The sequence below is a fragment of the Urocampus carinirostris genome, chromosome 2 (assembly GCF_059441175.1).
Source record: "Urocampus carinirostris isolate Australia breed hairy pipefish chromosome 2, RoL_Ucar_1.0, whole genome shotgun sequence".
In the NCBI taxonomy this organism is placed as follows: Eukaryota; Metazoa; Chordata; class Actinopteri; order Syngnathiformes; family Syngnathidae; genus Urocampus; species Urocampus carinirostris.
In genome coordinates, this window is record NC_142350.1 from 5127036 (window position 1) to 5155014 (window position 27979).

General features: G+C 39.3%; 1 protein-coding gene and 1 pseudogene across 4 annotated transcripts; both read right to left on the minus strand.

Annotated features, from left to right (window-relative positions):
• Window positions 1–27735, minus strand: ubp1 (upstream binding protein 1). Of its 4 annotated transcripts, none has more exons than XM_088328501.1 (16): window positions 27510–27735; window positions 23460–23611; window positions 19927–20003; window positions 18522–18627; window positions 18348–18454; window positions 13203–13355; window positions 12996–13106; window positions 12831–12938; window positions 10108–10229; window positions 9989–10043; window positions 9836–9929; window positions 8328–8418; window positions 8132–8250; window positions 6708–6850; window positions 3146–3197; window positions 1–3086 (listed from the first exon to the last, which is right to left on the minus strand). In XM_088328501.1, exons 1-16 carry the CDS (start codon window positions 27584–27586, stop codon window positions 3049–3051), a joined length of 1605 nt encoding a protein of 534 aa, XP_088184627.1. In that variant the 5' UTR covers window positions 27587–27735; the 3' UTR covers window positions 1–3048. The 4 variants fall into 4 exon arrangements, with proteins under 4 accessions (XP_088184627.1, XP_088184626.1, XP_088184628.1 ...); XM_088328500.1 differs by lacking the exon at window positions 27510–27735 and adding an exon at window positions 26669–27320 and having other exon boundaries at window positions 9836–9926; XM_088328502.1 differs by lacking the exon at window positions 27510–27735 and adding an exon at window positions 26669–27320 and having other exon boundaries at window positions 3146–3216.
• LOC148370755 (U2 spliceosomal RNA) lies at window positions 3770–3853 on the minus strand (annotated as a pseudogene).
• Window positions 27736–27979: the final 244 nt, after the last annotated feature.

Sequence of the window (27979 nt, forward strand, 5' to 3'; positions counted from 1 at the left end):
AACAATTCTGAAATCATTTATTCCCAGCACGTGTGCACGTCGTGCGCATCTCCAGCACAATCAGAATCAAAAGACGTTTCGGCTGAACATGAAAAGTGGTTACCTTGCTGGCTTGAACACACAAACACAATCTCCTCTTATTTTCCCAATATTATAACTATTTTTTTTTCTTTTGTGATGGATGAGAGAAGGCAAATAAAAAAGGGGGGGGATGTGAAGCACTAGACTACACGCACAGTTTGAGTTTTTAGTGCAGGCTTGGTCTCATCTTCAAAAAAGTAGGACAGGACAGGATGTCTGAAGTCTACTCCAAACTTCCACATGCAAAATGTTCGTCATCGCCACATGATATAATGAACACAAGTGGGACAACAACACATGCACATTAACACATTTCAAGAGCTCCCCCCAAAAAACACAAAATAGTTCTTCTTTGTGCAAGGAGTTTTAAGCTCACACTGAATTATTATACAGAGGGGCGTTGATAAAAAATAAACTGGAGAAAAAGTTAGTGAAAGCAGGGTTAAACAACTAAATTTAGGACTTTAAGGGTTAGATAACTCACATTTTTTTCATATATCGCATTTTCCAGACTGTAAGGCTAAAACACCCCAAAAACATGCCAGAAAAATTCCAAGTTAAGCCTTACAACCGGGTGCGATATAAAGTCCAGAAAATACAGATTTTAGTGTGAAAGAAGGGTTAGATAGCTCGAATTTTTGATAGGTGCGCTTTAGTTTGAAAAATACACTAAAACAAAGCATAAAATAGCCATAACATTTTTCAAGTGCGCCTTACAATCGAGGGAGCTTTATATTATGAAAAATATTTCTTGAGAATATTTTTAAAGGAGCGCTTTATAATCGGCTGCGCCTTATAGTCCAGAAAACACAGAAATTTAGTGTTAAAGCAGGATTAAAGAATTCCAAATTTGGGATTTTAGGGTCGAATAACTCAAAATATATTATATTATATATGATATTATTCAGACTGTATGGCGCCCCCAAAACCTCCAAAAAATGCTATTAAAATTCCAAGTGTTATAATTCGGTGCGCTTTAACATTGAGAAAATATAGTAATTTAGTATTAAAGCAGGGTTAAAGAACTCATCTTTTTTACTCTTAGGGTTAAATAACTCGTATTTTTCCAACTGTAGGGGTGCACCTAAAAAAAAAAAAACATTTATGCCAGAAATCCAGTGCGCCTTAAAATATGAAAAATATTTTTGAAGGTGAGCTTTATAATCCACTGCACATTTTAGTCCAGAAAATACAGTAATCTAGTAATAAAGCTGGGTTAAAGAACTTCCATCCGTATATATATATACGGTACTTTTAGGACTGTATAGCACACCCACAAAAATGCCCGGAAAAAAGTAAGCCTTATACCATAATCTGGTGAGTTTTATATATGTATAAATGTTTGAAAAGAGGCCATTTTTGAAGGTGTTCTATTTGATGCGCCTTACAGTCCAGAAAGTACAGTTATTTAGTGAAAGGAGTGTTAAACTCAAATTTTGGACCTTTAAGGTTAAATGTCTTAGAATTGTCACACTTGTAAAGAAAAAAAAACAAATTCAAAACTCAACAAGTGAGTTTATGAAGTACAGATTTTTAATTTTATAAATATATATACTTATAAAGTTAGTGAAAGCAGGGTAAATGATGAGTATTTGTGGCTATTAAGGTTAAATAACTCAAACTGTTCACACATTTTCAAAGGGAAAGGTTTGATTGGATATCCAATTTTAATACTCGAGTGAGATTATGAGCCTTAAAATCAATCATGAAACTTTTGGGGAAGTCCAGAGAGAAAGGAATTACGATAAACGAGAGGAAATGGATACCAAATATCCAATCTGAAAATATTGAAATATTAGGAAAAAGTAAACTAGTAGACTATGAGCAATAATAAAATAATCAGACTTACTGTATTTTCCCAGACTATAAAGTGCCCCTAAAAATAATCCTTTAAAATATATTTTTTTTCATGTATAAGGCGCACTGCACAATAGTTCTTGTGAAATTAAAACTTCAGTAAGAGCAAGGATGAAGAAATCAGGTTTCTCAACTAAAACACTTGATTAATTCATAAATGGCTACCATATGTATGTCGAAGCATTTTATTGTAAATATGCGTTTCAGATTTAATTTTCTGCATTTTCAGTCTATAAGGCTTACCAGATTTCTAATTTCTTGCAGATGATAATTTTTCTGTGTGCCTTATAGTCCAGAACATTCAGTATACAATATTTCAGTGGCTATGTAATGAAGCCAGAAAGTACGATTTTTGTGTTTTTGCATTGCGAAAATAAACAACTTTATCATGATTTTCTCGCATTTTCAAGACAGTCCTGTATATAAATATTTGTTGGAGGGCAAAAAAAAGCCATTTGGGGAAAATAAAATGGAATATTTGTCCTTACTCTTCTTTATCTTTGAGATGAAAATCTTTTTTCTACTTAAATAATCATCAGACTTTAGTCCTCCCCCCTTGCCAACATGATCATTTCCTTCTCCAAACAACTCAAGCTTGCGCTTTCTCGCTAAAAAATTATAACTAAAGGACAACACTACAAGAATGGACGTGAAGCTGCCATGATGTCCATAGGACGCCACCGACAAACCAAACAAAATAAATGGTGACATTATCCAAAAGCATTTTTTTTGGTCCTTTTTCTGGGATTTACCCAGTCGAAAACAAAAAACTCAAAGCGGGCGGCGGGTAACAGGCGTAATCAGCTGGTCGATAACATTAAGACACCCCCCCCCCCTGCACACTCGTCAATCAAAACGGGGTCTGATACTGGCCTGCTCAAAATACATTAAAAAAAACAAAAACAAAAAGCTCTCCAACCAGCCAGCTTTTCTTTCTCTTCCCCTTTCTGTGTTTTCAATATGAAACAGTGGACACATCCCCCGCATGTCAGATTCTAACATTTTTACACGCCGCTTCTCTTGGCCGTCCATCTGGTTGAGAGCAGTGAGGATGGGGGGAGCGAATAAAAAGAAAGTGCGGGCGGAGACGGAGGTTGGGCGGTCCTGGCCTTACTTGAGGACGAGGTGGAGTCCTTCGCCCTGCTCGTCTGCGATTGGAGAAGATGGAGGGTCAGCACTTGTTCGCCAACAGCTACGGACAACTCACCTTTGACGGTGCTGATGACGAAGCTGCTCTCATCCGTCAAGTTGTACACCATCTATCGACATAGCGGCACTCTAAGTAATTGTGTTGATATATTAATACTTGGGGGGAAAAAAAGTATTTTCAAATCTGTAAACTAAGTGAAAATAAGAATTTTTACTTAAAATCGCATTTTACATACCGTAAATTTCGGACTATAAGCCGCTACTTTTTTCCCAAATGTTCAGCCCTGCGACTTGATCCGTGAAGCGGCCAATTTATGGAATTTTTCTAGCGCCCACCAGCGGTGCTGGAGTTTAAAATATAAGATTAAGACCAGTAGAATATGTGCACCAAGAAAAACTGCAACCTCTACGTTTAAGCATACATTGTAAAGTTAAGGTATGTTCCGATAAAGAGGAAGACGCCCTATATGGCTATAGTTATGAGGAGGAAGTTGAGAACGACCTACAATGGGGTTTTGGGGGTTTTTAAGGGTTATTGATCTATCTTCGTTATTCATTATCCATTATCCGTTATCGGTCAGTTCATAATACGCTACAAAGCCTAGGAGCCGGGACACTTACTCTCAGCCAAAAGGCCAAGCTAAGGTCCTAGCCCTAAAGCCTTGCTGCGATCATTGCGAATGCACCGTTCCCGGAGGTACTGCAATACCGGGCCGATGCGTGGAGTGGACAGAGCAAGCTCTTATTCCATCTCCGGAATGCAAAAGCTAAGGACCTAGCATTTTGCAATTGCAGTACAGCTTTTGGATTTCACAATTAGGGATGCTTTTTTTTATTTAACAGGTACGTTTGATAAATTGCGAGCGTGATCCTAACTAGCGTGTTGGTACCTTTCAAAAGCACGGTTTGGGATGAAAGTTATATTATTATTATTAAAGCTTTGAAAACTCTCTCGGTGTACCATCTTTCTTCGTAAATATGTGTAACCATGTATAATATGTATTTGCAACTGTATATTTTTGTAATGTATTTATTTTAGAGATTTATTCTGTTATGTGTTCTACGGACGAATGAAAAAGAAGGGGCGGATCAAACGCAGGCTGATGGGAATTGGAGTAAAGCTGAGTTACCGGTAGATCTGTCTGTTGTCGCAGCCGACAATAGTGGATATATATTTTCCCACCCTTAACTTTGGAAATATACATTTTGTTTCCTTGGATTAGTTTCAACGGGACCCGGACTTTACAAGTTTGCATCATACCTTAATTACGGGTATCATTTTCCATTCATGACGACGACTGATATTCTAGGTTTGTGCACTATCTATGAAGTTACAATCGTGGAACTTTCATGATGATGATCTGGGTTAAACTTGTGATTGTGTCATGAGTTCTCATACGGGCGCAAGCAGCTTATACATAGGTGCGGCTTGTGTAAGTACAAAAGTGGCAACACACCTAAAAAGTGGTGGGTGTGGCTTATAATCAGGTGCGCTCTACAGTCTGGAATTTATGGTATTTGTTTTTTTAAAGTGACAGTGTGTATTATATAACGACCCCTCGAGGTGTAGAAATACGTAATTAATTGAAATAAAACACTTAATTCAAATCATGAGCAAAAAAACATGTAGAATCAAAGAAACAAGAATTAAGGTTTAAAGATAGTAATATCATACCACTTGAAGAAGCTGACATGTTAGGCAGCTAAATAGCAACAACAGAAGCCCAGAAGAGGATTTTGCAAAGCTAGCTTGTCCTTGTAATTCTTTAAGCACTTAGCAGCCATTAGCACACAGTTAAGTCCAAAATATGATGGTTGGTGAGTACAGTCTTTCAGAAATCTTCCACTTGTTTCAGTTTCATTCTCTAGCCACTCATATTAACCACCCCTTTTAGCTGCTCCTGGTTTGTCCTTCAGTGTTACTTGCCTTCAACAGCTGATCTAGCAAGCAAAAGTCGCCGAATCCTGATTTCCGGCATCTTCTCTTGCAACTCTTACATTGCTGCAGGCTAAAGTTCGCAGCTAGCCACTAATGTTATTGTTTGCAGGTCCTGCTTTGTCCTCTAGTGTCACTCTTCTTCCATAACTGCCGATGCAGAAGGACATCGCCGAGTTCAACAATTTAGGCGTCTTAGACTAGCCACTGATCTTTGCTCATTGGCTACAGGCGATGGCTTACCTTTAGCCGCTATTTTTTTAGCTTGCTTTTGCAATTTTTTTACTGGCCTTTATAGTATCTTTTCCGCTATCTGCTAAAGTTGCCCATTTACATCAGCTCTGATCAACTCCAGCTATCGGCTCTTTTCAGCTGCTCTGGTTGAATCCGGTGTGCTCAATATTTTGTCGTTGTTGGCGGGGTTTAACGGCACCTTTGATTAAATCTGTCCCTGTTCACATAAGAAAATATGGAAGTAGGTTTCCGGATTTTGCCTAGTGGTATTCTTCGGGTTTCCGATCTGTTTCCTTTTTCAATGCACATGCTTTGGCTCAATTCTAAGCTAAAACAACCTCAAGTGGTGAATTATTACACACTGTCACTACGAAATACAGACGCTCCCCGACTTACAAACATTCTACTTACGGATTCCAGCAGATACGATATTTTTTTTTCAGGATGTCAAAAAATATCCGGACATTAGTGCAAGTTAGATTTTGTATTGTGTGCACCCTTTTCAGAGTACAGGACATTACTGTAGTACTTCTTTCCGCCGCTACTGGCGTGTGATGGCGCTGTGAGAGGTCACCCAGCATCCACCCCGAAGAAGAAATCCGCTTCCTCTTACCAGTTCATCATACTGTACTGTATCTTCGCTATGAACGTCAGCGTTTTGAATATAGAATCTCTTGTATCCATCCAAATACGGTCGGTGAAAAGCGAAATGCTTTGACAAATGGTAAGGATGGAAGTGACGATTATAAGGAAAATTGATGCGGCAGTGAAAATGTTGGATGACACGAAACTCTTGGCCGAGGGGTTTTCGCTCATAGATAGTGCTATCGCACTCTTCGGGCAGCAAGACCCAAATGTTGAACGTTGCACAAAGGTCGCAAATCGAATGAATGATGCCATGCAGAGCTACCGCATCATTTATGACGAGAAGAAGAAAAAAAGCGTGCAGTCATCGTTGGATCGCTTTTCTTGGCCACCTTCCACCACACCCTCCAAGGGAGATTCAGAGCAGCCCTCATCTTCTCGTACCCTTAAACATATTTTTATAAGCCTCAAAAAAAAAAATTCCATGCAAAATATAGCACTTGTGCGACTTACGAGCAAATTCAACTTACAAACGAGCCTCCGAAACGTATCTCGTTCGTAAGTCAGGGAACGTCAGTATTAATATGAATTCATTTAAAAATATAATTTTTACATTTCTTTTTGTTTATCTTTCATCACATTATAATAAATCATATTTCATGGGTTGGCTCCAGCACCCCCGCGACCCTACGGAGGATAACCAGAGCAGAAAATGGATGGATGGATGGACACTTCAAATTAAATTATTGCATAGAGGGGAACTTAATTTTATAATCTGGAGAACACTGTAGAGGTGAATAAAATCTACCAATAGGTGTCAGGCTAAACAAAGCAAACACAAGCTTTCATTTTTCGCCACACGTACCTGGTCGCTGAGCAGGATATGGATGCCGGTAGGTCCTTGCTTGTACACCTGATTGACGGTCCCCAGAGGGAGGCCGCAAACGCCGGCCACCTTACGTATCAACTCGGCTGCTGTTAGCTCCTCGAGGTACAGAGCGTGGTATACTGGGGGAGGAAAAAAAATAGGTGTTGATCATCTGGCCTGAATTACAAGGATTGGAAAATTTTACAAGAACTTGGGCATTCTTATGTGCTTCCATCTTACTATGATTATTATCATCTGATAAATATAGCCACAGATGATCCGTTTATATCCCAGGCAGATAGGGAGGTGCTGATTCATGCTTTTTTTCTTTTATTAAGATGATTATAATTCCCTGTTTTCCTAATTCTCAAAAAAGAATGTTGTAAGTAATTTATTTCATCAGTTGAATAATATCGACAGCTAAACACAGAGGTGCTGATGCATGCTTTTGTTTGTTCTCGTTTCAGTTAATGCCATTCCTTGCCCTTTGGACTACTTCTACGAGCTTGTCTTTAATTATTATCATTATTTTTTTATCATAGCTGCCAAACATTGAACAGAATTTCTGAAATTGGATAGAGAATCTTGAGATTTTGAGAACATTTATGAGCGCCATTTTTACATCCAAAGTGTTTTTTAGACAATTTCACTTAAAAAGAAAACACATGTAAAAACACGCTGTTATTGCAGGTTTTCTGCAAATGGCACAAATGCACCTTCAATAACAAAAGAACATTCAACATTGTCAATACAAAAATGAGCATACAACCTGAGTCTGTTCAGTTTTAAGTAGTTGTCATAAAAAAATGTGTATTTCATGAATAGCTAAAAATTGGCATTGCAAACTACAGAGGATTCATAGTTTTATCATTTGAAAAATACAGTCAAGAGTCAATCATTTCTCTCCCAGGCAAATCCAGAGGTGTTGGATGATTTTATCTTCACGAGATGGTTGTAATTCTTTGCTCTCGGATTCGTCAAAACAAATGCTGCAAGCGATTGGTTCATAACAGTTGAAGAAAATAGTCAGACCCTGCCCATTTCTCTTTTGGACAAACACGTAGGTGCTGATGCATGCTTTTTCCCCTTTTGTGATGATTGTAATTCCATGCTCTCCGGATTCCCCAAAACGAATGTTGCAAGCAATTGGTTTTTAACAGGTAAAGAATATAGACGGACTCAAACACATAGGTACTGAGGCATGCTTTTATCTACTCTCGTTATTATTGTAATTCCTTGCTCTCAGTATTCCATAGAAGAACATTGCAAGCCAAGCTGTAACACAATTCAGCAGCCACCTGTGTTAACAGGAACCAGAGGTTAGGATCACATTACACCAGTTTTAAAATCCCTGTTTCGGCTCATCTCTCTGACATATTTTTTTTGGGACAATGTTAGATTGCTCCAAAAAAATAACTTACCGTGCAAGGCGGGCGAGCTGCCCTGTTCGCCGTTTTCGCTTCTGGCATGTCTCTCCAGCAGAGGGCTGTGCTGAGGCGACTCCTGGCACACGTACACAGTCAGCCGGGGACGCACCGACCTTTACAAACGCATTAGTTCACTACTTAATCAGACTCAAAGAATTTGAAGGAAGCTCTGTGGGATGAGAGGACACACTTTGATTTGAGCGCGTTGAAGAGTCGAATCCCGTCAGCGGGGCCACAAATCTGGACCAAGTCGTCCCGGGTTAGCTTTAACAAATCAGAACCTAAAGAAAACAGAAACAAAATAACAAATAAGTCATTTCTTTCCACATGTTTCGGAAACATCTTCCTGAGCTCTGCATGTAACCGGTGCAAACAGAAAAAGACCTCAACACAGCCCATAAAACGATAGGCTGCTCTATTCCCACTCTAGAGGACTCTTAGTTTTGCACAACGTTGCTGCTAAGGTCATTCCACTATTTTCTGAGGTTCATATAACTCAATCTACAAGTATCCCCATACAGAGTCATCAACAAAACACAGTAAGTCATCGATGCCCTCTGTCCACACTGGAAGAACATTAATGGCTGTTGTTTTTGCACAACGTTGCTGTGAGGGCATTCTTTTCTCATTTTCTGAAGTACATACAACTTAAGCCCTGCCCTGTCAGAGAACATTGCCGTTTCTTATTTTTGCACAAAGTTACTGCTAATGTCATTGCACCATTTTCTACGGTACATACAGCTTAGGGCCGTCTACAAGGACCACCCTACAGATAGTCATCAAAACAGCCTAAAAAGTCACAGGCTTTTCTCTGCCCAGTCTAGAGGACATTAATAATAACATTGCTTACAATATTACTGCGGACTCCTCTCACCCTGGCCAACACCTCCTTGACCATGCCAATTCTTGTTAACAATGTACACTATATTGAAAACCATGACAAACAACATAATTCTATTTTATTCTATTGGATGATGTCAAGCAAGTGTTTTGAGTTACGAGCGTCATCACAAAAATCAGTTTTTTTAACGCAAGGCGACGTAAACATATAATGTATTAGGAGCAATGTTTTAATCTCCATAATTAGTCAAGTTCCTGTTATGTTGGAGTTCGCAAACCACCAGCGTCTTTTGACTTTAAATTCAAGTCAAGTCATGTTTATCTGTATAGCCATCTGCACAACTTCCTGTCTTCCAACTAAAAAGAGAATGCTTGTACGTCATGCAGTTGTGCTCATGAGTTTACATCATCTATTTGGGGTTGTAATTGACATCTTCTTATAAGCACAGCTGTGGTGAAAATCCCGTTGTAAAAAATGATCACTACGTTGTTATCAATGACAATAAAGAGAATTATATTTCCATCTATTATATGATGTAGGGTAAGTGTTTTGAGCTATGAATATCGTCAAGTTGTAGTTTAAGGCAACGTGAGCATATATTGCATAAGGAGCAAGGTTTTTTTTATCTCCATAATTAGTAAAGTTCCTGTTGCGCTCTTAAGCTTGCAAACTATTGGCGTCTTTTGACTTACAAGCAAAACTTTCAAATAAATGTGACTGCTTGTAGATCATAAGCTTACATCATCTGTTTGTGCTTGTAAACCTACATCTACTTACAAACACGGGCGTAGTAAAAAAATATCTGATGATTAACAATGTTCACTGACAAGAAAAACAATTCTAATTCTAATACTTACCTGAGAAGTGAGTGAAGAGTCGAGCATACGAGTTGAATCGGTTTTTCAGCAGCCATTTTTGGGTGTCCTGAATGGACGCGGCAGGACTCAGCTGCTGCAAGGAAGACTCGATGTAAAATCGCATTCACACACAAATTTTATGGCCGGACAAACCTCTGTACTGACGTGGGCGCTGGATTCCGCCTGGTGATTGGGCGAGGACGAGTCGCTGGGGGCGGGACAAAAGCGTGAGTGCATTCATGCACGGCGGGGAAGTGGGTGGTGCTTCTTACCTGTCAGGTAGCGAGGAGGTGGTAGTGGTTGTGGTGGCGTAGGTGGAGAGAGGCGTGGATGTAAAGGAAGGGGTAGCTGCCGGGTTGGGGGCCACATAGGCGCTGTCTGGCCATGGGGAACACTGGGGGCCCACAAATCAATCCCAACATGTGTTTGTCAGAAAGGACTACTCCCAAATAATGTACTTCTTTTTTTAAACTAGTATAAAAGTATAAAATTGGAAAAAAATTCAAACGGATGTTCCTATGGTCCCCATTTCTTTATAAATAGTAGAAAATAAAAGCAATGAACCCAATTTTGGGGAAAAATGATTAAAATAAATTTTAACTGTAAAATTAGGAATCTTAAACCAATGTTTGTGTTTGATTTAATTCATTTGGGAAATAATTTTACAAGAATCCTGGTAAATACCAAAAAAATAATTAATATTAATATTTCCACAGTTATCCAAAAAAGAACATTTTCTGCATAAAAATACAATTTGAATAAAATATTTCTCCAGTTGAAAATGTAGATTTCAAATAAATGCACTGGCGATCAATATTTAATGAAAAATAAATAAATAAATACAATTATGTTCTTGTTTTTTTGGGGGCCAAACCGTTAGCAAGCTTTTTGGTTACCCGTAGCAAAAATACACCCCCTGAATGAGGTTCAGGTAAGTTCCAAAAAATGTAAATGTGAATTTTTTTTTCACAATTTAATTTATGAAGGTTTTTTTTTCACCACTAAGAGGCAATAAATAATACTGCCCTTTTAATACAAAGTTATAATGGAAGAATTGTTTCCTGGATCATGCCAAGAGCTGTTTCTGCAGTCTAAGGTGTTGAAATTTCAGGACCTTGTCAAATATAATACAGCTATAATCTTATTCAAAGCTTATTAAAATACCCAGTATTCGTACAACGCACTAAGGATTTTGTATGTCTGGCTTTGTTCATGGTGTGAAACTCTGGAACAGTCCGAATTTACAACTAAAACAAAGCAAAAATATTCAAAGGTTTAAACTACTCTAAAAACAGCTGGTCTGGTCACAGTATGCACTGCAAGGGTTTTAGTTGCCTCTGTAATCTATGTCTGTTCACTTGCCGTTGTTGGTATTTAGTCCTTACCATTTTTGGTAACTCGATCTTTTTATTCTGTCCTTAACATTGTTGGCATTTTGTCCTGACCAATGTGAGTCCTTGTCATTTACCGTTTTTTCCAGACTATAAGTCACAGTTTTTTTCATTGTTTGGCCAGGGGTGCGACTAATACTCCAGATACTACTTATCTGCAGTGTTCATTTTACCTCTGAAAAGTGATGGGTCCCGGGGACTCGCATGCTCAAAAATCTATGGGTCCCAACAGAGATCTATGGGTCCCCAAAATGTAGTGTTATCGAGGTTGAAATTGTATATCGGTGACAAATATATAAATAAATATATATAAATCTATATATTTATTCAGTTTTAATCATCACACTTAATTGGTAATACAAAGTAGTTATCACTTTAGATTTTTCAGTTCACAAAAATATTGTACATTATACAAAGTAATATTGCTGAAATATTAGTCTATATATTCATGTAGTTTTAATCACTTCAGATTTTTCGGTTCATATACTCTTCGTGGTTTGCTGTCCCGCCACAGTTGTAATGCCTTCTCAAGGTCCAATTGCAGCAACGGAATTTCCATAGCTAATTTGTAGTTTTCCTTGTCGTTGTGCCGATCCAATGTGTTTTTCTGAAAGTTCGTATTGCGAAATGATTCATGCAATCCAGTTTTTTGTCACGCTGGGTGCACGCATCACAGAACATATAGCCTCCATTATCATTCTCCTCATAGCGTAACCAGGAATATAATTGAGTCCATTTTAAGTAGTATATTTATATGCATATGGGACACAGGCCCTGGCATTATGATTATTTCATGGATTTGATCAGATCAAACATAACCCATTGAAATAAAATGTGCTGAGGAATTACCTTTTGTCTGGAGAGCGTGTTAGAGGTTTTTTATTGACTTTTGTAACAAACACACAGACACGCACACACACACTTTTATGGCTTTTTGAGGCAAAAAGTTTCCACACCTCTGTGCTAGAGTTATCTGGATTATATGTTACGTCGTTACTATATTAACAGGCTTGTCAATCATGTAACGATGTATTTTAATATGGTACGAACTTATTCAGCCAGTTGCGCTTCTTTTTTCCCTTTCAAGATGACATGAATGTCTTTGGTGTTGGTTTGGTTCAAACAAATTCCGCCAAAATGCGACTATTTTTCTTTTTTTTCGTATTCATGCATTTTCTGGCTGATGCGACTTATACAAATACTGTATTTGTTTTTCAAAATTCCCTTATGGGGAATGGTGCTGTGTTATGGCTATGATTTGATTATGTCTTCCCTGGGAGAAAAAAAATGGAATAGGGGTAGGCCTTTAAAAGCTTGGCATCAGCCTACTCCCTTTGGTCACATGTTTATTTATATATTATTGTATCATTCTCTGTTTTTCGTTTTTGTTATTTCGGTTTGGTAATTTGTTGATGCTGTTTTTTGTGTGCTGGTTCCATTTCCTGTGGTGTGTCTTGGGCAAGTATATCCTAGTGGCGCACACCCATCTCCAGGCCAACTAATGTTTCCACCCGGTCTCCAAGCTGGGACCCTTCACGTGTTTTTATGTTTCCTGCGCCTAAAACAAGATCCAATAAATATATCAAACAATCAAAAGGACTTACGCTGCCTCTCTTGGCCAAAGAGTCGCCACAGTCGGATGGCAGCGTGCGCTTGCTGGACTTTTTCAGCTCGTGGTCGCCGGCCTCCTCGATGATGGGCTCCAGTCTCGTCTGCACGAAACGGAAAGTGAGCCGGTGCCGCAGCGCCTTACGACGACGCCGTCTCACCTCTGACAGGATAGTGGTATCGTAGGAAGGCTGGTACTTCTCCTTCTCTTGAGCGCTGCGCTTCTCCATCTTCTCACGGTCTGTCTTCTGCTTGCGATCTGCACCTTTAGGCTAAAATAAATTGTTTAGGATTAAGGATGCACAAGAATTATCAAAGCGAAAACAGCCAAAAGTCAAGCACTCATCTAGACTTTTTTGCGGCGCTACCTTGAAAACTTTGATTTGACAGGAGGCCGAGTGCAAGTGCTCAGCGTAGTCGCCTGCCTCCCCCGGCGCAAAAGTGTCTATCTGGATCCTGAAGGGGACACCCTTCTCGCCGCCGTGCTTGCGCGGCGTGAACTCAGTGCTGATGCAGTGAACCTGTCAAAAGAAAACGGTCCGTCATCTCTCCGTTGAAATTGATGCACTATAGCTCTTACCTATGGAGGACCAATAGTGCCATTTGTAGAAATAGAAAAATATACACAAATCTATGCCATCGACACAGAAATAAATCATGTAATACAATAGATACATATATAACAAAAATGCCATTTATTCTTTGTTTATGCCTTGTGTCATATATTTTGTCATTTATTTTGGTATTTATTTTGTCATTTATCTATTTAAGGATTTATTTTTGGGTGGATTCTGCTGTGCATTTACTTATTTATTTCCGTATTTATTCAATTGTATAGCGGCACAGCGGCTGGGTGGTTAGCGCGTAGCCCCACGGTGCGGAGGTTCAGGGTTCAAATCCAGCTACCGTAGCCTTCCCATGTGGAGTTTGCGTGTTCTCCTGCGTGGGTTTCCTGCCACATTCCCAAAAACATGCATGTCAGGTTAATAGACAGGTCCAAATTGTACCTAGGTGTGAATGAGCGAGTGTGTTGTCTTTCTCTGTGTGCCCTGGGACTGGCTGGCAACCAGTTAAGGGTGTCTCCTGCCCACTGCCCGAAGACGGCTGGGATGGGCTCCAGCAGCCCCGCGACCCTACTGAGGATAAGCGGTGCACATAATGGATGGATGGATTTAATCAGTTGTGTATTTTGTGGTGCATTTTGTTGTGTATGTGGCATTAATTTATTTTGGTAATTATTTAGTTGTGAATTTAGTTGTGCAATTTGTGTTACCGTTTGTAATTTTTTGATTTCGGTATTTATTGTCATTTATTTCAGTATTGATTTGTTGTCTATTTAGTTGAGGATTCATCATGCATTTTTCTGTGTATTTTGTCATTTCTTTCTTTCTGTATTTATTTGTGTTGTATTTTGTAGTTTGTTTATTTCAGTATTTATTTAGGTGTGTATTCTCTCATTAAGATTCAGATTAGAGGTAAGATCGGGCCCAAAAAAAGCACCCGAGCCCGACGCAGGCCCGAGGGGTATTAAACCCGACCCGGACCGAGCCCGACTAATTAACTGGATTTGCTGGCCCGGCCCGAGGGGGCCCGAAATTACATATTTTATTTATAAGGAGGGGTGATTTATGATAACAAATTAAACTCTGCCTTTTGTTACAACATCCAGGCCTAAGTTAAATAAAACTGTATAAACATTTACATCTTTTATATTTCTGTGTCTGCACTGCAGATGTTACATTAAGCGACAATCTGTCATTGACGTTTTTTTTTTTTGAGGTAGCGAAAACATTTAAGGGCGTCCGTCATTTTGACGACTTGATCATTGGGCCATAATCCACAGCAGCAGTAGTAGTACGTCCTTAAGATTTTAGCGCGGCACTATCATTGAGGGGGTGTTGACGTGTTGTGCCCTTTTCCGACTCCTATGCAAATCCCCCCCCCCCCCTGATCGTATTCTATATAAAACGCTTATTAAAACAATAAAGCGAGCTAATTATAATAATTGGGAGATCCTAGTCTATATAACGCGTTTATTTAAACAATAAAGCGTGATTTTATTCTGCAAATTGCGTTTTTTAACGCGGATGAAAATGTCACCAACGTCAATGTACACTTCCGACAAAAGCGATCGTATTCTATATAAAACGCTTATTAAAACTCTTACCAGAGTGCGTTTTCCTCGTCAGTTCTCCTCTCTTGAGTTTATCCTTAACTTCTTGTTGGTCCGACTCCATATCGGGGATACCAGGCCAAAATCACGCGAATTTGCGGAGGGGAAGATTATTAAGAGGACAGCATTCACGTCACGTCACGTGCACAGAGCATGCTCTGGCTCCGTTAAAAGCAATTACAGCTCCTTCTCCGTTTTATCCAAATTATTTATTTTATAACAAGTATTCCTTGGTCTAGTATCCATATATAGTTTAAGTATATATTTTTAATGAACATATATTTATAATTATTAATTAATTAAAAAAAAAAAAAAAAAAAAAAAAAAAAAAAAAAAAGCAGGACCGAACCCGACCCGACCCGACCGTATGACTGACATTTCAGGCCCGACCCGGCCCGAAATTGCCTCGGGTTCGGGTTCGGGCTCGGGCCATGAATCTTAGCTCTAATTCAGATTCAGATTCAGATTCAGATCTACTTTATTGTCATTCTAGTACACGTGTATACAGAACGAAATGTCGATACATCTGACCCGCACAGTTTCCTCGAATGTACAGATATAAGTAAAAGTTGTATTGTATTATGGCTACGTATAGTATTTTAAGTTCCTCGTGTATCTTGATGTGTATTTTGTAATTTATTTTTTCGTGTTTACTTTGGCATTTTTTTGCTGTGTATTTTGTAAAGTCAAGTCACATCTATTTGTATAGCCCTTAATGACAAAATGTCTGAAAAGGACTGCACAGGTTACAATTACACCATCCCCTAATCCTAAACAAACACGCAGGCAAGGAAAAACTCAAAAACCTTAGCATTAGGAAAATAAGAAACCTTGAAAAGCGACCACACAGGTAAGTAATTCCCCTTCTAAGATGACCAGGGTGCAATAGATTTAGCATCAAAAGATTACATCAAAGTGGGCTCTGCAACTCATGCTTGCTACAAAGTTAGCAAACACAATCAAACTCAAAGGACCAAAAACAAGAATTTGAAGTGACGCAGGATGAGTAATCACCTGTAAATTGATCATCGACAAATACGCCTAGGCGATGAGACCATGAAAGTTTGCCATGATGGTAATTTGTTGTATATTTTGTCATTTTTTATTCATTTTGTCATGGATTTTGTCATTTATATTGATGTGTAGTTTGTTCTTTATTTCAGTATTTATTTTGTTGTGTATTTTGACGTGAAATTTGTCATGTATTTTATTATTTATTTATTTTGGTATTTATTTTGTTACATATTTACATTTTTGTGTGTGCATTTTGATGTATATTTTGTCATTTTTTATTTGGTTATTTTTGTTGTTTTACCGTTAGGTGAAAAGATCAGCCAGTTTGAACCGTATCTTTCAATTGAGTAACATTTTGTGGTGACAAAATACAAAACAAAATAAAAACAGAAAACAATGAAATACATAATGCATAAATAAATGAATAGGAAGCTTTTATGTCATGTATTTAGTAAAGCTTTACTGAGGTCTATACCGATTATTAGTATTGAGACAAAAAGTGCAACAAAATTTCATCGGAGTTTGCCAATTAGAAAGTTTGGGCACTCCTGTTTTAGAGCCCTATTGACAAACTAATGTCGTGGTAACAGCTAATCACACAGCCTTCCACTATAGAGTGCTTTTTATGCTCTTGCTCAATCACAAACACACACGCTAAATTGATGAACTAATGTTATAATAAGAGCTAATATATCAGTCTCCACCTGAACGTGCTTCAATAAAAACCAGTTAAATACACTTTTTACCCTATCTTGTAATCACACATGCGGTTTTCAAAGACTTTTTAAAATTTCAATATTAGCATTGATCTTGACTAACAGGCATGTCGGCCTTTATTTACTCCGCTTTAATGTTATTTTTCCTACTTCAGTGGCTCCCCCCCGGTCACCTATCCAATCAGAAGGCGCAGGGTGGGTAGCATGTGAGACAGAAGGCAGGAAAGAGCGAGAGAAAGGCTCAGCTCTATCTGAGCCTAAATAATCCGCCCGTCGAATAAATAAAAGGATGGCGATAGTGATATCCGTTCAATGCCCAAATATCAGTGCAGACAATTGGACCGCCCGCTAATCGGCCTGTCCGATATTCAACCTTTAGTATTTACGAATTACATAATTTTTTTATAGTGGCATATATGTGTAGTTATTTATTTATATCTACAATCACCGTATTTTCCGCACTATAAGGCGCACCTAAAAGTCTTAATTTTTTTCAAAAGCTGACCATGCGCCTTATAATACAGTGCGTCTTATTTATGGATCAACATTAAATCACAAGGTCTCGCAACTTACGCAACAGCCGCCGACTCGATTCTCCCCCGAACGTGGAGTAGTCCGCGGTGTATGCTGGGATTTATATACCGGCGTTTCATTGGCTAACCAATGTGTCAATCATCATTTGAATCGATCACTATTGGCTGAAGTTATTCGGAGCCTCGGATTGGCTAGAGCGCCAAAACAAATCCTGCAATTGGCCGAAAAAGATGTATCAATCATCCGTTGAATCGATCGCTATTGGCTGAAGTTATTCAGAGTCTCGGATTGGCTAGAGGGCCAAAACAAACCCTGCAATTGGCCGAAAAAAGATGTGTCAATCATCCGTTAAATCGATCGCTATTGGCTGAAGTTATTCGGAGCCTCGGATTGGCTAGATGGCCAAAACAAACCCTGCAATTGGCCGAGTTTAGCAATGACGTAGCAAGCTTGCTAAAGTACTCCATAAAGTAACATGTTTTATTAGTCTGTATTTGCAAAATATTTACTCTCCTGGATTTACTTCACTCACGGTTGTAAGAAGACCATGATTGCGTATCATTATTGAACGTGAGAACTTAGGTGAGCTATGCGGCTTTATATTTTCCCGGTATCTTGTTTTAGAACGATCTTGATGTTGCTGTGATGAGTTGAGTGAATTAAACTCAATTCCAAGTGTTTATTGTCATATGCACAGTAAAGTTGCGAGCGAAAAAGAAAATAGAAACTAAAAAATGTTTGGCATTTCTTGAATCCCAAGACTTTAACCTTCCGAATGATATTTGAAATGATGCATTTGAGTGACATCGTACGGACACCGCATCTGCACGTGTCTACGACACGTATTTGCTTCTTTGCAAGCTTTGGGAATGTTAAGGGGGTAATCAGTCGGACTGAATCATCTGACTGTTTTGTCGACGTTCCCATTGTAGCGCCTTATAATCTGGTGCGCCTTATCTATGGAAGATATAGGACCAAAAACTATTTTTTGGGGGTGCGCCCTATAACCCGGTGCGCCCTATAGTGCGGAAAATACGGTATTTCTAAATATGGCAGGATTGGTCTCTAATACTCACCTGCACAAATACGGACGCCCTCTTGTTCAAGTCCCACAGGAACTCTGCGGCGTTGAGCTGGGAGGGGTGCGTCTTGGGCTCCACGATGCCCACCGACATGGGAATGTCTGTCCGCACACACATGAAAAAAAATCATACTTCTGCCATGTTGCTCCTCAAGTAGGACAATCTTACCGATATCCAATAAACGGTCGCCGGGGCGATTCCATTTCCAACCTTCCAGCTGCTGGTGCTCGGTGTACTGAAGCCGTCGGTCGTGGAACACCACTCGAACTGTGCTCTAAACACAAACACTTGTAAACTGATAAAACAAAACACAGTGGCCCCTCTATATACGAGCTACCCAAGATACAATCAATTTGAAATGTCTCCTGAGCAAAAATCTTGCCCGACACATGAGAGAAAATCCAAATAACAAAAATTTTCAGACGTTATCACTAAAGGGCCAAGTGCTTGAGACCGCTCACTGCCAGGATCAGCTCGTCCAGGTTAGCACATGGGTTTCCTGCCATACAGACCCGATTCTGAGCTCTCTAGTGTTGTTGTTTTTTCAATCACACCAAATCTGGTCTTTGTGGCTTTTAAAGTTAAAGTAACTTTAATTTCAAGTGTACAGTAAGTGCCTTCAGTCCCTCAACAAACACCTTCCTTAGCAGTGCTCATATTGAACTCGCTTTTTTGTTATTATCATCTTATCTATTTTATTGGTGTATTTTATGTTCAAGAGTTAACTTTGATTTTTTTCATGGCAAGTATAATGAATATTTTCCGCCTCTGTGGAAATGTGAATTTTGCTTGTGTTTATACCAAAAATTCAATTTTGGAGCTTTCATGATAAAACTGCTAAATATATATTCTCATTAAACCTTTTTAAAACATACATATGGTTTGTATCACAAAAATTTACTCAGTCACTCTTATGGTCAGATCCATACATAAAAGTTTAATTTAAATGCAACTGGTATTGAGCATGATTTTACACTAATGCCTCATTTTTTGCGAGGTTGTCTCAGAAAAAGGTTGAGTGATACTCAAAACCCGCAAATTCGAAACCTTTAATTATTTATTTATTATATACTTCATTGCTGCATAAACTGAAAACAAACAACAAATCAAAATTGACAGGCTCAAGCATTTGTTTAACAAATACAAGTACTGTGCTTTATCATGGGATTTTTTAATAACTGTACTGTCAAATTAAATTAAAAGAAACTATAATTATTTTGCTGCTTTATCGCACTTCTGTGTTGATTCCTCAGAGTTAAACGTCCAAGAGTCCTTGGGCAAGACACTGAACTCCTAATGCCCCCGACAGGCAGGTAGGCACCTCGCAAGGCTGCCTCTTGGCAATTGGAGTGTGGGCATGTGTGTGACTGAGTAAGTGTAAAGCGCTTTGCGAGGTCTTCAGTGACTTAAAAAGCTCTATATAAATGCAGAACCTTTACCATCAATTTGGGCAGTTGGCAACAGATTAATTGCTTTTGTGTTATTTCTTATGGGGAAAATTCAGGATACAAGTGCGACCGGGAACAAATTATTCTTGTATGTAAAGGGGCCCACAGTAATGGCGTGACCTCACCTTCACCATCTTGTTGGTGAGTTCGGGCAACTCGCTAGGTTTACGGTTGTCCAGCATGCGTACCTCGTAAGATTGGCCTGGAAAATGGGGAAAAAAATGCAGGCAATTTAGTCATTATTGTATAATTTATTCATTTATAACTTTATTATAATTATTTCAGTCATTTTTTTACCTAGTTGTAATCATATTCAATTACATTTATACAACTGTCATTTTATCTGTTTTGCTTTATATTGTAGCCAGAAGTGGCCTTGAATGTTATCATATCATGCTTGCTAGGACTGGTTTTATACAAAGGGTCATCAACATCGCAGTACCTCAAGTTTCTTTTTCCTTGAAGTTTAGGTTTTGTTTAACTTACCTTAAGCTGTAGGAACCCTGTTAATGAGTTTTTGAATGCCTTCTTAAATAGTAGACAAAAAAAAAAAAAAAAAACCCACACACAAATATTTCTTGCACACAATACATCGTGCCTCATACACAGTACTTGGCACGGTTTTTAGCATGGCGAAAAAATGTACATTTTCCCATGGTCCAAAGTTGCTAAGTGTATTGTGGGTAGACCTAAGACATGCGTCTGCTCTGAAAGGCCAGACTGAAAACACAACACTGTTTTGATGGTTCCGTTATTGTGGTCACGCGATAATGCCACGAAAGTAAATCACTGAACTATTAAAACGGACAATTGATAAATATTAGTAACTCTTTTTAGTTAAAAAAAAAACAGAAATCTTAATAATCTACTCATATTTTTAAGACTTTCGAAAATTGGATTTAGACATTTTAATGCTAATTGAGGCCCTTTTTTAGAAAAATGAAATTAACGCCTTTTAAGACTTTTCAAGGATCAGTGGGAACCCTATTAAAGCTCATGGACAGCCTTGTTATAATAAGAATGATTGTGAGTAATTTTTTACTTGCACTGTCTGCAGACATTGTCTGTGACCCATTCGTACCAGGAATATTCTGTAATCAAAACCTTAGAAGGATCTGCTCATCGTCCCATTCTTTGTTTGGACTTACTTTACTATCATGAATCAAACAAGCACGCAGAAGACGATTTACAACATTGTACACAATAATACCAGGCTGATAGTTATCGAAGCGACAATAGCCTATGATTCCATCACGACAATCGGCCCAATAGAAATAATTGCTACTAATGTAACAGATAAGATACTGATACTTAATAAGAATGAGTGGAATCTTTTTCTTAGCCAAGGCATGTGATAATAAGTATAGATGCATTTGTATAACTAAGAAGGCGGATTTTATCAGTCATTGGTGGGTGTAAAGTAAGCTCCTATGTTCAGGGATGTGATTTGACCAAAGTGAAATTATCTGAAAATTAGCCGGGGGTCTGGGGGCCGCGGGCACCCAGCTAGGTCCAGGGCAGTGCCCTGGTGGGGGGACAAGTGGGGCGAAGCCCCCCGGAGCTCATGGGTTTTCCGTGTTTTTAAGTACTTTCAATGCACTCAGATGACAAAGAAATAGACAAAACAACAGCATAAATTTTCAATGTATATTGAACTATCCCATATAAAATTACAGTTTAAGTCAACTCAAAATCAGTCACATTAAAAAACATTGGACTGCCTTTGCTTTTAAAAACTATCACTGAGAATATCATCATATCTAACTAATGTGATTACTAAGTTAACACATAAATCATGTTGAAGAGTTCAAATTTCATGAACAAATAATTGTATCATGACCAAATGAAAAGTAACTCATATTAGAACATACCACAAATGTCTTTGTTATAGCAGAAAATGTTATCTATAAATGAAAATACAATAATTATAGGCCCTTCAGCAGACCTGGGCACTCCGGTCCTGGAGGGCCGCACGTCCTGCCAGATTTTGAAGTTTGCTCTTCTTTAACTCAGGTGATACAAATTATAATAATAATAATAATAATAATAATAATTTCCTTGTATTGTCATTCTGTGTAACAATGTACACAGAACGAAATGTCGATTGCACCTGACCCGTTGTAGCGAGCCGATGCAGCCGCAGCCAACAGAGGGCGCCGCCGACCACTTTTTTTAAGTCTTAGGAATGACTCGGCCGGGGCGCGAACCACCGACCTCCCAGTCTCAAAGCGGGCGCCTTATAACCTCGTTAGCAAGCTAGCAAGTGCTCGTTAACGATACTGGTGATTGGAATCACCTGTATTGGATCAGAGAAACCTCAAAAATCAAGCAGAACATGCGGCCCTCCAGGACCGGAGTGCCCAGGTCTGTCCTACAGTAAAGTGTTGGTGTAATGTACACATGAAAATCTATTATTGTAATTGTTAAATATTTATGGCCATTTTTATTACGTTATAATATTTTCGAAAAAAGGGGAAAACTGTCAAATAAATTTGAAAAGTTTACCACCTACCTCAAAATTCACGACTCTATCAGCAACTGGTACAGGTTGTTGGGGTGGATCACGTCTCTCTATTACCGCTTCCGATTGTGATGTCAATAAGGGATGGAGGCCGTAAAGTTTTGGAGTTTTCGTTTGGGCACCGAAACTTCCAGCGATGGAATAATTTGTTGTTCTTGACTGGAGTTCTTTCACGTGTTTTTTGCTCTTTGCGTGACTTTCAAGAGCTTTGAAACCTCTCCCACCATAGTCAACGGTATCATGGCACCAAATGCAAAGCGCTTTCCCGGCACGATCGATCTTCCGAATAAAGTCGCTGAACAAATTTGTCACAGTCTTCTTTCCAACATTTGTAGATAATTCCTTCTCTAACCAGTCCCATCGAAACTTGTTTTTTACGATCTTATCAATTTCTTTAACTCGCGGAGCATCTTTGCGTTCGGTCACGGACATCTTTCTTTAAACACCCGGCAAAAACGTGTGAGAAATGAACATTGGCATACTCCTATGCCTTTATAACAAGCGCGTTTATTGGTCAACACGAAGACTTCAACCAATCGCAAATACGTTTCATTTCAGTTACGGAAACACTAAAATGGAATGCTGTAGAGACGAAATCGGATTTTTTACCACTTAAAAAATCGGAAATTTTAAAATTTTATTTTTGGAGATAAAAAAAGCGGAATTTCGCGAATTAGCGGAAAAATCACATCCCTGTATGTTACAAATTAACTTGCTATGAAATTAACTTTTTTAACCTGTTTTTCTATTTTTTTAATACACAAGTAATCACACACACACACACACACACACACACACACACACACACACACACACACACACGTTTTTCAGTCTTTTTCTATGGTATGTGATGTAATGCGCATGCGTGACTTTTCAATAAATGCAGCTACTGAAACCGGAAGTGGTCAGAAAGATCCGGTCAGCCGAACGGGCCACGTTGCTCCGGCTGGCGAATCGTTCTCCTACTGCAGTAGTCTTTTTAAACTTCAATTCCTGCCTCTGCCTGAATTCTTTGGTCAGCCATGGGTTTATATCTTTATAGACTCGACAGTTGAAGAACCAGCTATCCTCCATGCCTAATTTTGTCCCTCCCATTTCGTTTACACAGAAAATTGTTAAACATAAATAGTATGAGACCTTGGTTGAGGTACGTGAGTGTCTCGTCGTGCAGCTTGACAGCTGGCGAGGTTGCAGCGCACAGCACATATTGGAAAGGTGGGTTCTTGCTCTCGCTCTCTGAGGGGAGGCTGGAGTCTTCCTGCTTGAAGATAGGCAGGGCCAGCACATCGCTAGAACAAACACACACACAAAAAAGCCCACTACAACAGCCGAAAATAATTTGCAGGTTTTGATGTGTTCTTTTAGGGGAGTTGTCAACAACATGGTGCCAGAGTGCACCAGAAAGCCCATTAAAACATGACATTGTGGCCCGCCTAAAATGACCGGAACTGTTTAGGCTGCCAACCATTATCCCCAGTCGACCATTGCTGAGATCGGGGGCCGAAAAAGCAACTTGATCTTGAGTATTGCGGCTCTTCTTTAAAGTTATTTTCACCTAAAGTGAACTGCACCGTTTTAGCTGCAAATTATTATCCCCAGTCGGCTATTGCTGGGAGTGGGGGCCGAGAGCAAATCTGTCGTGTGTGGTGGCTTCCACCCCCTCCCCCTTGTTCTTTTTGCCTTAAATGAAGTGCTGAATTGCACTGCTGTGTCCGTAATCCATTATCCCTAGTCGACTAATGCTCAGAATGGCGGCCGGTAAAGCACCATGTGCAAAAAATGGGGGCGGGGCTGCCTCGCACATTTTTGCATAATGTGGGGGATTCTGATTCCCATTAACCGCGATAAACCAGGGATTACAGGATCACCTTGGTCCCAAATGTTTTTGGAGTGGGAAAAAAACGCATACACGTATTTAAAAGTAGATTAAATATATTTTTAGTTTGTTTAAAAATAATGCATAATTAACATATCAATTTTCAACCTAAATGTTTACTCTTCCTTCGCGCGAAAAATGCGCATTGTCAATAAGAAAAAAAAGCTATGCAAAAGGAGCAGAATACATTTCCAGCGCATTACAAAGTCATTGAAGGCTTTTTTTTTTCCTGAAACTGACAATCATCCCGGCCAACCAGAATGGAATGGATCGGTTCCTGTTTGCATTAGATGGAACTAGCATGACCGCGAAAAACCCGAGACGTTGCTTTTTGATTTTGGACTTGGTTCTCAAGTGAATTCTTTGTTCCAAAATATGTCTCCATTGATACATGTGTGCGATGGAATAAAATAAAAGGTGGAAGAGATAATCGCAGAAGTGGGCAGATGGTACGTGTGTTCGTCAAACAAATAATTAACATGCTAAGACTTGGTCCACAATCACCTTAGTAACCCTACCAAAAAATACTCAAAATTGGCAAAACTACAGTATTTTCCATATCGGAAAATGTTGCTTAATTCAAGTTTTAATTTTATTTAAAAAAAAAAAGACAAAATACCACTTAAAATCAGAAAAGTTTGAGCAATGATTAAAAGGATAGCCAAATACGACAAATGATACTTGAAATGGGCATTTGTTTTGCTATACTAAAAAACTTCATATTAAAACATAAAAATACACCCACTAACATTGTTGATTTGGGTGTCTTTATTTTGTTTACATTGCAATGCTCAGGTAAAAACTAATCTAAAAGGTAGTGTTTGGTAGCCAATTTAACTGCAAGTGACCAATTATCACATTTTTAATTTACTATGGGACCTATAATGCCTATTTAATAAATAATATCAATCTGGTAATTATCCCTAAACTCTAGTTATTAGTATAGTCGACCCCGGGAAACAATAACCCCCATTACGACATTTTTGCTTCACTGTGTGAAATGAGATGTGTTTTTGGGCCCCTCTTTTAGGGCATTTTCCCAGCTATACCACTTCAACAATAAAATTGTTAGAAATTAGCCAAATCTTAATTTATTTGAAAATTAGACACCTGGAAAAGGGCGACCCATTCGTATGATCTTTTAACTTTACGGTGTGGAATAAGATGTTTTTGGGCCCCTAATCACAAATAGTCTCAAAAGGCTCCAAAGACTATTACAGACTACAAACTACAAACACCATCCTTAGAGTTACATCTCAAATTGCTATTGGTCGACGTCATATAAAATGTTTGTCTACTGTGAGTTTGAGTCACAGCATGAAAATGTTGTTATGCTATTGGCTGAACTCTCTCCCACAATGCCTTTCTCTCTCTTTTTTTAGTTTAAAATCTCGTGTGTTCGGTAAAGACTTTTTAGTGATTGCGACACAATACTGTATCATATAAATATAAGATGATTAAGAGAAAGAATCTTTTCAGGACACGAATATTCTCACAAGTTTTAAAATCAGTTTTGATTTGAATCTACTGCCATTTTCCCCTTCTACTCTGCTCAAACAGCTTGAGTTACGTCAAGTCATGTTTATTTGTATAGTCCTTTATCACAAGGAGTCTCAAAGGGCTGCACAGACAAAGGATTATTGCAAACTACTGACTATTACCACACCATCCCCTGATCTAAAACCTACGTGATGGCATGGAAAAACTCAAAACTTCAACATGAGGTAAATGAAGAAACCTTGCACAGCACAGTTAAGGTTGATTTTTCTTTTACATGAATTCATGTATTTATCACTAATGTTCTTTAATCATTTGCATGTGTATTACACATAAATAGGAATTACTATTATTATTTTGTAATTTCATTGATTTTATTTGGAATAAAACTCGAAAAGCATTAGCTAATTAGCGAAGCTTTCTATCCCTCTACTATTTGGCAATTTCCCTTTGTAATCCCCACCTAAGAAAGTATTCTTGTCGTATCCTGAGGTCTACTAATAAACATTGCATTTGCAGAAATTTCATAAATTAGTCACAAAATTATACCAGTTGCACCTTTTGTCCTACTTACAATCAATTAAACCATACTAGTTCGTGCCAGTCACTAGCAGACATTTTACTGCGTATTACTAGTTTATTGAGTAATAACATCTTACTAAAGTTAAATACATGGGCACAAGTGCATGGCCTGTTATATTTGAATTATTTTGCATGGATGCTAAAATAGTTAGAGAAAGTTATTAGTGCAGCACACGTCATTTAGTAAGACGTAGTTAACGGTGGTACTAGTAAAATATGTATGTGTGTGTGTGTGTGTGTGGGGGGGGGGGGGGGCGGGGGGGTGTCGTTGGGTAGTAGGAACAAAGAGCATTATTCCGCAGGTTATAGTCAATACAGACAAAAAGCTCAAACGCCTCTCCATCCAGACAATGCAAGGGTGGTTGCTTGCAATTGGAGGGAGGAATCTAACCTCATGCTGTAGGCTGCCGCCCCCAGCTCCTGCCCGATGCCCGAAAGGCTGGCATCGAAGTCGTGCACCAGCCCTGACTCGATGGTGGCATCGTCGATCTTGAGCACCCAGGCCATGGGGCCTAGATCCTTGTCCTCGGCCTCCAACAAGGGGGCCGCCAGCTTCTTGATGTGGGGAGGGGGGCACAAAAAGAACCGAGGATGGGGGGTAGTCCCGCTGGTTTGTCTTTCCGATGAGGGTACGTGCTACCCTAGCTAGCTAGCCAGATGGACCGAAACAAGACGCAAGGAAGCTCCATAACGCTCCACGTAGGAACGGGGAGGCCACGGTGTAGGTTTGTAGTCCCCAATATGACGATCGTGACTAGGGAGAAAGAAGAAGGCGAGGACGACGAAGCTCACATGCTAACAGTGGCTAGGCTACGCTAGCTTCATGATTCGGACGTTTCCCCCTTCCGGGGCTCGGTTTGAGTTCGTTTCAGCGATGCGAAACTTCACTAGTCGCCCAAACGGATTAACTAGTGGAAGTTAACTAGGGAGGAGGGATATTTTTCGGGGTTAACCCCCCCACAGCTGTTGTTACCTAGCTGCCCCCCTGCCGTTCCTCTGCCGTAGCCTCACCAGGGCTACGGAAGGGCTTGGCAACCAATCAGCGGGCGTCTGCCTCAGTTACTCAGCCAATCGGAAGCGTATGTGCTTCCGTTGAGATTACTTGACGAGGCCCGCCCCATTTTCGTAATGACAACATAAAAAGTTGGCGATAGGACTTTTATTTTTGAATTTTCAATATTTGAAACACAATATTAAGGCGAAAATACAAAATAATGAAAATGTAACGATACCGTCGGTGGCTCCCATGGTGTCGCAGCTGCCGCAAAGGCGCACGGAAGTTTTCGGTGCAGGGTTGCCAGAACAGCATCACGTCCCTCTGAAATCGAACTCAAACCTAATCGTTACCGAGTACCAAACTTGGGCTCACCATGACAGCACTAATGGACAAAAGGTCCATCCAGGTGCTACTGCAGGTTCCTTTCCCCTGGTCAATAATTGATCCGAGCCGACCATGAACGTGGCTTGCGGTCAAAGAGTGGCGAATGGGGGCGGGGGCGATGTTATATTAACTCGTTACATAATAACAATAATGAAAAAAAAAACAGCATAACAACAACAAACTTGACAGCTTCCATTTATTTTTGTTAGAAATGTGTTTGTACAGTAGACCCCCGGAATACAGTGACCCCGCCTTACGACGTTTTCACGTTATTGTGTAATTTTATTGAGCCCTTCGTCTGGGCATTACCCCTACATATTG